This window comes from Lepidochelys olivacea, assembly GCF_965140295.1.
Source record: "Lepidochelys olivacea isolate rLepOli2 genome assembly, chromosome: 16".
In the NCBI taxonomy this organism is placed as follows: domain Eukaryota; kingdom Metazoa; phylum Chordata; order Testudines; family Cheloniidae; genus Lepidochelys; species Lepidochelys olivacea.
This window is the reverse complement of record NC_140426.1, coordinates 20,678,669-20,687,463: the sequence shown is the minus strand read 5'-3', so window position 1 is coordinate 20,687,463 and position 8,795 is coordinate 20,678,669. Positions and strand designations below refer to the sequence as shown.

General features: G+C 42.3%; 1 protein-coding gene across 2 annotated transcripts in view; it reads right to left on the bottom strand.

The window, feature by feature from the left end:
* Positions 1 to 4,427: 4,427 nt before the first annotated feature.
* The window catches only part of COL5A1 (collagen type V alpha 1 chain), a 248,110-nt gene continuing 243,742 nt past the window's right edge, over positions 4,428 to 8,795 (bottom strand). For both annotated transcript variants that reach the window (XM_084649659.1, XM_084649658.1), the window contains exon 66: positions 4,428 to 7,174. In XM_084649659.1, coding sequence (XP_084505785.1) covers positions 7,028 to 7,174 — 147 coding nt within the window. In that variant the 3' untranslated portion in view covers positions 4,428 to 7,027. The remainder of the gene's footprint in view (positions 7,175 to 8,795) is intronic.

Sequence of the window (8,795 nt, the reverse complement as noted above, 5' to 3'; positions counted from 1 at the left end):
AGCTATCCCAGCATGCAAGCAGCTGCAACGGCTTTTCAAATGGTGGGGGTGGGGTGGAGTGTGACAGGGAGTGTGTTGTGTGTACGTGGGGGGGAGAGTGGGTTTTTGGGGGGCTGAGAGCATGTCAGCATGCTGTCTTGTAAGTTCGGACAGCAGCAGACCCCCTTCACCCCCTGACCTCTCTCACACAGCACCCCACACTAATGGTTGCTTTGTCTCGGAGCAGATAAGCAGCCGGCTGTCAGAAACGGAGCTTTGAAAGGGCATTTCCGCATTCCTACAGCCGATTCCAAACAATGACAAGACTGGCCACTTGACTTAAGGGGATTATGGGACGTTTCCGGAGGCTGATCAGAGCGCACTAGAGCAACACCTCATTCACACTGGTGCCGCGGCACTCCAGCGGGGGCGCAGCAAACGTTATTCCACTCGCCGAGGAAGAGTACCAGCAGCGCTGTAGCCGTGGAGTCAGAGCGCTCGACGTGCCTCGCCAGTGTGGATGGGTAGTGGGCGAGTGCGCCCGGGGCTCCCTTATTTCGCTGTCACTCACAAGTGTAGCCAAGCCCTAAGTTAACAAGGGGGCAGAATGTCATGCCCCTTATTTTTCACAGCTACAGGGAACGCTTTGCTGTCTACCCTCTTCCTCCCCCCCACCCAGGGCAAATTCTGCCATTTACTTCCTTCCAAACTGAGTAAGTGCCTGCAAGCTTTTAGCAGCCACTCCCTGTGCAGATCCTCCCTGGAATACCCACACATTACTCTGCCTTTGTTACTCCAAGTGCCAGTGTAGAAATACAGCTACTAAACTTCCCTTTAGGTCTCCATTTCATTCTCCCTGGTGAATGCCCAGCTAAAGTTGTCCCTTTTAAAGCACCTCTTTGTGACTCTCAAACAAATGAGGTGCTGGACAGGAGCAGGGGAAGTGACGTGTACCTGTGCTCATGGAAAACCTCTGCCCAGGTGCAGCGCTGTGAACCTTGTGTCATGGCACCTTGGAGTCTGAGCAGGCTACATGAGTTTGAGAGGAGAGTGATGGGAGCTTTCTTCAGCTACTCTTCCTTCAGGCTGGTGCACTGGGCACATCTGGCTGCAGGCAACTGAGCACTGATCCATTCACAGTGAAAATTACAATGACCCAGCTAAAATTAGAGCCAAGTCCTGCTTCTAGATTCAGCAGTCTGTGCACAAGGCAAATCGGGAAGTGACTGGGGCTGCGGGAGAAGAATAATTCCTCAGATCATACACAGAGTGCCAGAGAAGCTTTTCTGTGGCTCATACTGTTTTGCTCTTCCTCATGGGGAGGAAGAGGAAATTGCCAATGCTGTTTATCCAAGGATCTAGAATGCTTTTGGAAGCAAGGTTAATACTCTTTGGGTGCCATTATTGCTGTGACTTCTGGCTGCGGAACAAGTGATAACCTAACGCTGTTTATCCAAGCCCCTTTCCCACTTCAAATTTGGACACACAAGACTGATTGATTGCAGCAATAAATTCTTTCTTGTTACAGATCCTGCCACCGGTTAACCTGAGTGTTCCATTTAATAGGGCAACAATTTTACTCTGCAAAAGGTAACTATTTTTTTGTAACGATAGCACCAAATTCCGGAGGCTGTGTAACAAGAAAAGTCATGAGACTTATTCCATCTCTTTCCCACACTTGTCAGCTCCCTGACACGCTCAAATCCTCTTTTGGATCTTAAGCAACAGAATCTTGGGAGACTTTTTCCTAACCTAAGAGAACAAGGAGTCCTTGTGGCACCTTAGAGATGAACAAATTTATTTGAGCATAAGCTTTTGTGGGCTAAAACCCACTTCATCAGATGCATGCAGTGGATGAAGTGGGTTTTAGCCCACGAAAGCTTATGCTCAAATAAATTGGTTAGTCTCTAAGGTGCCACAAATACTCCTTTTCTTTTTGCAGATACAGACTAACATGGCTGCTACTCTGAAACTTTTCCTAACCTGTAGATCAAAGGCCCTGCCCACAGAGTCCAACTCTTAGACCTTGAGGTATTTGCAAATAAGTGTTTGCTACAAGTTGCAAAGTTTTACTGCTTGTAAAGTAGGGATCAGCAAACCAATTTGGATAAAGGAAGAGCCATCTTGAAGTTTCACCTAAACCCTGAGTTAAGCTTTTGCTCTAAGATGGTTCATACAGATATATAAACACCTTGGTTCAAAAAGGAGTACATTACAACCAAGGGCAAGTTTCTAAGGAGATGGCATCTTTCCACTTGACCTGAGGGACAGCAACGCGAGCCACATAGTCTTGCCAAGAAGCATTTTTGAAACCCAGCAATCTAAACCTTAGCAGCAGTAGCTGTTGTTTCCCAGGTATAACAACTAGGTATGACCCATTAAACCTGTTTTTGTACATAGAGTAATCTTTTTACACATCCTTGAAGCCAAACATGAAAATGCAAAACAAAACAAACAAAACCCAACCCTCTTGATGCTAAAAGGGAACAACTGCAGTCTGAGAACTAACTGAGTTTTGCTGTAGAGTGTTCTGAATTGATGTCTTGATGAGAATGTTAATTAAAAAGGATCTAGAATGCCTTTGGAAGCAAGGTTAATACTCTTTGGGTGCCATTATTGCTGTGACTTCTGGCTGCGGAACAAGTGATAACCTACTAAAAAGGCATGAGCAGAGGTAAATAATGTGTTTGGCTGCTGAATGATCTAAGTCAGATTAGTTCCTTTGTTAATTAATTCCAGTAGTGTCTGTGCATCCCAACCCACATCAGGGCCCCATTGAGTTTGAGCAGTTTTTGTCTCCGATTATAGCACAAAGGGTTGGAGAAAGGAGGTATTACTGTGCACGTTTTTCAGGTGAGGAACCAAAACACAGAGAGACTTACCCAAAAGACACACAGGAAAAACAAAAGATCTGGGAATTCAACCTTGATTTCCGGAAGCCGGTCCTCAAAACCATCTTGCCTGTCTTATTATTGAAGCAGTAATGACTACGGGGGAGAGTGGAAGGGCCAGCTGGGGCCACTCAGGAAGCTTCAGCTGCAGTACCTGCATTTCACTGTAGAAGCCCAGGAAAGAATTCTCTGTAGCAACACGGATCCCACCCCATCTAATATCCTATCACAGGCCATTGGGCATATTTACCGCTAATAGTCAAAGATCAATTAATTGCCAAAATTAGGCTATCCCATCATACCATCTCCTCCATAAACTTATCAAGCTTAGTCTTGAAGCCAGATATGTCTTTTGCTCCCACTGCTCCCCTTGGAAGACCGTTCCAGAACTTTACTCCTCTGATGGTTCGCAACCTTTGTCTAATTTCAAGTCTAAAATTTGGCCAGTTTATATCCAGTTGACCCAGACTCACTGTCATGGCTTCCTCCCCACCCAGGGTAGATGTACCTATTAACATCCAGTAGGAATTGTGCTTCTAAGCTGCTGCAGCATTTTAAAAATCGCTCACTATATCTTTGACAGTGCTGGGGAACCTCTGAGACCCGGCTTTCATATTTAGAAAAGCCAGCGTGAGAAACTTGGCAGTTTTAGCACTCGGAGGATTTTATTTCAACCAATATAAGAGTTAGAGACAGAAAAGATCGACCGTACCAGGTCTCTGAGCCCATCCTTCTGCAAGCACTGGATATAGACCTCTGATAATGGCTGTGGGCCAATCTTATGGCCATGGTTATTTAGGAACCCAGGCAGTTTTGAAAATCCTACCAGGCACCTAACTGCATCTTTAGGTGCCTAAATACCTTTTGTTAAATCAGGCCCTGTACCAGATATTAAACAAATGCAGCACTTGAGATAAGCCAGGCCCTCCTTCATCCTCTACAAAGCACCTAGTACATTTCTGGGGTACTATAATTCATAGAATAACAGCCAATAGGCCGTACTGCCACCTTAGCAAAGTACTACCATCTGAAATGCCTCATGTTGTGTTCTCCGACTGTTGGGTCACTTTCAGTTGCTCGGCAAAAAGATATTGGACATCTGGAATTCCAAATGATCTCTCTGAAGAGCTTGATTTTCTATTTTACAGCATATATTATTGTGAGCCCTCTTCCACTCCTCTGCTGAACTCCTCACACTTCACTGAGCAGAAGGGTGTGTGGGGAAATCATGCTGTACTTCAAGAAGACATTCACATCACGTTGGGTTAGGTGGAAACAGTAAACTTGATTTATTGAAAAAATCTATTACATTTATTCCTTTATTACACAGGTTTAAAATATTTAAAAATACCTCTTACGGGCATTACACTGAAATTTTATGACATGTTTATTGGACTTTGAAGAAATGTACAATGTGTCATTTGACAGTATATTTTTAAAAAAGGGCCTTATGCACTAAAAACTTTTTTTCCCATAGGTTTTATTTTTCTTATCAACATTTGTTCAAGTCATATATATATTAAAGGGTGGGGGAAATAAAATTACACAAAAAGAAAGTCTGCAAATACAAGAAGTAATTTTATTGCAATATACCATAGCTAAGTGGTCGGGGGGAATTGGAAGAGTTTGGAACTTCAGTACAATTACAACACTTCGTAGTATTCAACAGAGGAATTTAAGAAAAAGCAAAGACATGAAGTTAAAAAAAAAAAAGCTCCCTTGATGAGAATTCATAACAGAATCACATGACCTAGACAGAATCACCGGTGTGTGTGTAACTCTATATGGCTTTTTTTATTGAAGAGATGAATGCGCAACAGGTTTGAGATTCCCACTTGTTCAATTGGAATCTGAATTCTGATCTATAATACATAGACGTGATTGCTCTGCCTTACTGGTTTTGTATGTGATTTCCTTGGATAGCACCTTTTATTCCTAACTGGAAAAAAACAAGGATACGTTTACACCGGCTCTCACGGAATGAAAAGCACCGCAACCCGTTGCAATGTCACAGCTTCTTGTTTATTCCCCTAGCACTGCGACTGACTGACGGTCTCGGCATACTTTGCTTACCTCCCTTGGATCAAATTTTTCTTTCCTTTGCTTAGGATGGGGGGTGAGGGGAAAGGACATCATATATAGGCTTCTATTCACAGTAAATGTGATGTCATTTCCTTTACCATGATACACCCCCCCTTGGCTGAAGCACATGGCCATACCCCAGGCCAAATAATCGCCTGTAATATTTGTTTTCCAGCAGTGACCCAAATGAGAAAACAGTTGGGGAAAACCAATATATCTGCAGGTTGCAATCTGAATTGCCTAATGCTACGTGAAGAGCCTTCCTGCCAGCCATGTGGGAAGACAAAGGAAATTTGCACATTCTCCTCTCTCTCTTTTGCTCTCTGAGCTGTTTTGTCAGCAATTACAGCTGAGGCAGCAAACAAGAAAGACAATTGGGCAGTTTCATCTTCACTTCAGTACATTGAACAAATACATAAATTAGCACCACAAAAATTCAGCGACTGAGTACAATCTGGCATAATTACCACCATATAAAGTGTATGAAGGTTCTTAAAAACAACAACAAACCAAGTAAGCACATTTAATACTTTCTACATGGGCCATATAAGCTACCATAATACACTTAAAGAAAAGAAGCAGCTCTTCTACATAACAAATATGAGGGTAGCATGCATTTATATCAAAGACTGTAGCAAACGTTTGCAGTCTGTGTTGAAAGTGGCTAAAGCAAAGAACGCTGGGAGATTGGTCAATGGCAGGGGATCACCAGTGTTGTGTTAGTTAGTAAAATAGATAGCACCACAAAGAGAAATGTAAAAATAAAAAGCACCTTTTTTTTTTTAATTTTATTTTTAAGGTAGGGGGGGAAGCGGATTTCCCTGCCATGTGCAATCTGCCATTTGGAATGGAATTAAAACAATAAAGAAAAAAAAAACCAAGGTGAGTGTACAAAAAGGCAAAGAACCAGACGGGACTCTGATTTTCCAAATCAGGGTTTTACAAACAGGGCTCTCAGAAAGTGGCACAAAATATATATTTAATTTTGCATCAAAACTTCTCCATCCAAGTTGTGTGACTTTTAAAATGATCTTGAAATTTCATTTGTGGGTGTGGACTGATCACTGCTAATTTGGGCCCTGATCCTGCCAACACTTATGTACATTCTTAACTTTAAGCGCAAGTAGTTCCATTGATTACGGACACACTTAAGGATGTGCTGTAGGTGTTGGCAAGATCCTTGACGTGGACACAAACAATAGAAGTAACCTTAACTGCTCCCCTTTCTAGGTTGTTTCTTTGTGTGGGGTGCTGGTGAGAAAGGTTGTTCTTTTACAGACAGGGTCACATGCATGTTTTGAAGCCAAAAACATTTAACATTTAAAATAATATACAATACAAATATTTACTTACAAACATACAAAAATATAAGCACCTTTAATACATGGTAAGGAGATGTACAGAGTGACTTTACACTGTCAAATTCACTGATCCGGGTTGTTAATTTTTGTGAAAATAATTAAATGGAGAAACTAAACATTCTGGAAATGATCATTTAAGTCTAATTTATGGGCTTGATCCAAAGCCCACTGAAATCAACAGAAAGGCAATCCTTGACTTCAATGGGGACTGGATCAGGCCCAGAATTCTCACATGATTTCAAGGTCAAGTTGAAAACATAGTTTCAAGTTTTTCTTTAAAAAAAAAAAATCCATAAACAAGCACTTGCTGTAGTTTCATGGCAAGAAAGTCTTTGACCTGTGCTAATTTCTGTGCATCCGAGTGGAGGAAGTTGAGTCCGCCGGTGGTCGTGAAAAGGAGCATGCAGAAAAATGTACTGTAGCCCTTGACCGGTTTGGAAGGTTGCTTTGCCACCGTGGTGTGTTTAGGTCATGTGATTCTGAGCCTGCCGTGGGAATGGTTCTCCCTCCCTTTGGTGTGGATTCGGTAGGCATGGGCGCAGTGGCGCAGTGGAACTCAGGCAAAACAAGAAACAAAACAAACCCCCCCCCCCCGCCAAAAAATTTTAACCCATCACTGTCCAGTTTCAGCACGTGCATGTGACAATTTTTTTTTTAAATGGCGCAATGAGGTTACGCGGTTGCTCATTTGGAGACTCGTTTCCAGGTGGCTCCTTAGCCCATGAAGCAAGCTGGTCCCACCTCGAATCCAAATTTCTGTGACGCTTCTCCGAAGTCATTGAACAGGATGTCAACGATAGGTACTTGCTCTACTTTGGGTGTGTTGACCTCCAGGATAGTCTTTTGATAGCCTTTCTTTGTCTAATAAGAGGGAAGGGGGGATAAAAAAAAAGGGACTCAGATGAGCTAATAGTCTCATTAATACTAAATGACAGGTTTCAGAGGAGCAGCCGTGTGAGCCTGTATTCGCAAAGAGAAAAGGAGGACTTGTGGCACCTTCGAAACGAACCCATTTATTTGAGTATAAGCTTTCGTGAGCTACAGCTCACTTCATCGGATGAATAAAAGTGGAAAATGCAGTGAGGATGTTTTTATAATAGGAAAAACCTGTTTCCCCTCGTTTTTTCCTACCCCCCGCCCCCCGCCCAGACGTTCTTGTTAAACCCTGGATTTGTGCTGGAAAGGGCCTACCTTGAGTATCATACACATTGTAAGGAGAGTGATCACTTTAGATAAGCTATTACCAGCAGGAGAGTGGGGTGGGGGGAGAGAAAACCTGGATTTGTGCTGGAAATGGCCCGCCTTGATTATCATACACATTATAAGGAGAGTGATCACTTAAGATGAGCTATTACCAGCAGGAGAGTGGGGTGGGGGGAGAGAAAACCTTTTGAAGTGATAAACACCCATTTTTTCATGATCTGTGTATATAAAAACATCTTCACTGCATTTTCCACTTTTATGCATCCGATGAAGTGAGCTGTAGCTCATGAAAGCTCATGCTCAAATAAACTGGTTAGTCTCTAAGGTGCCACAAGTCCTCCTTTTCTTTTTATTAATGCTAAAGTAAACCCAAGTGTATGAATGAGCCTCATGGTAATCGTAAGCCATACTGGGTGGCTTACCCGGCACATGGAGATGATTGTACCAAATTCAGCCCAGATATAAGCAGGTGGAATTTCACCAAGTAAATGCAACCGGATCTGCTTGCAGCAGGAATGAACTGGGCCCAGTGTCTGAATGCAATACATTAATACAATTGCTCTGCTGAGTACATTTGTGCCTCCAATAGAAACAAATATCATGTCAGTAAATAGCTAAGTGTGCATTTGTACCAACCTATCAGCAAATAAAATATTTTAACTATTGTGCCATACGATGACATTACAGGGATAATAGTGCATATTATTGTCATACATATTATACTATTGACATGCCATGAAATAATGTAAAAATAAAAATATAAAACGAAAAAAGCCACAAAACTCAAAGTGTCATTCTGAAATCTGAAATTTCAAAATGAAAAATTTTTTTAAACACTTTTTCCCCCAGAACTTTTGGTTTATGGGAAATTTCAAAACTATTTGGATTTGTTCCAAACTGGAATGAAAATAAATTTCAAAGTGACAAAATTTCACACAAAGTGGGCAGTCCAAGTTTTGATCAGCTCTAGTTAGGATCTCTCTACTCCAGGCCAGAAGAAGCCATGAAGATTGCCTCATCCAGCACCGGACAAGCGTAGAGGTTAAAATAGGAAATGAGAAGGAATGGTTAACATTGGGGGGAAACTGGAATATGGATGACACATAAGGAGTGGGGGAGGTGAAAAACAAAGCAGTGAACACTGACTCAGGCCAAGATTTTTAGAAGTGACTCATGATTCTGTGCCTCCATTTTTGGGAGGTCCCTATGAAAGAAACCTTAAAGGACCCGATTTGCAGAAAGTGTTGAGCATCCTTGTCGGTCATCCAAAAAGGGAGGC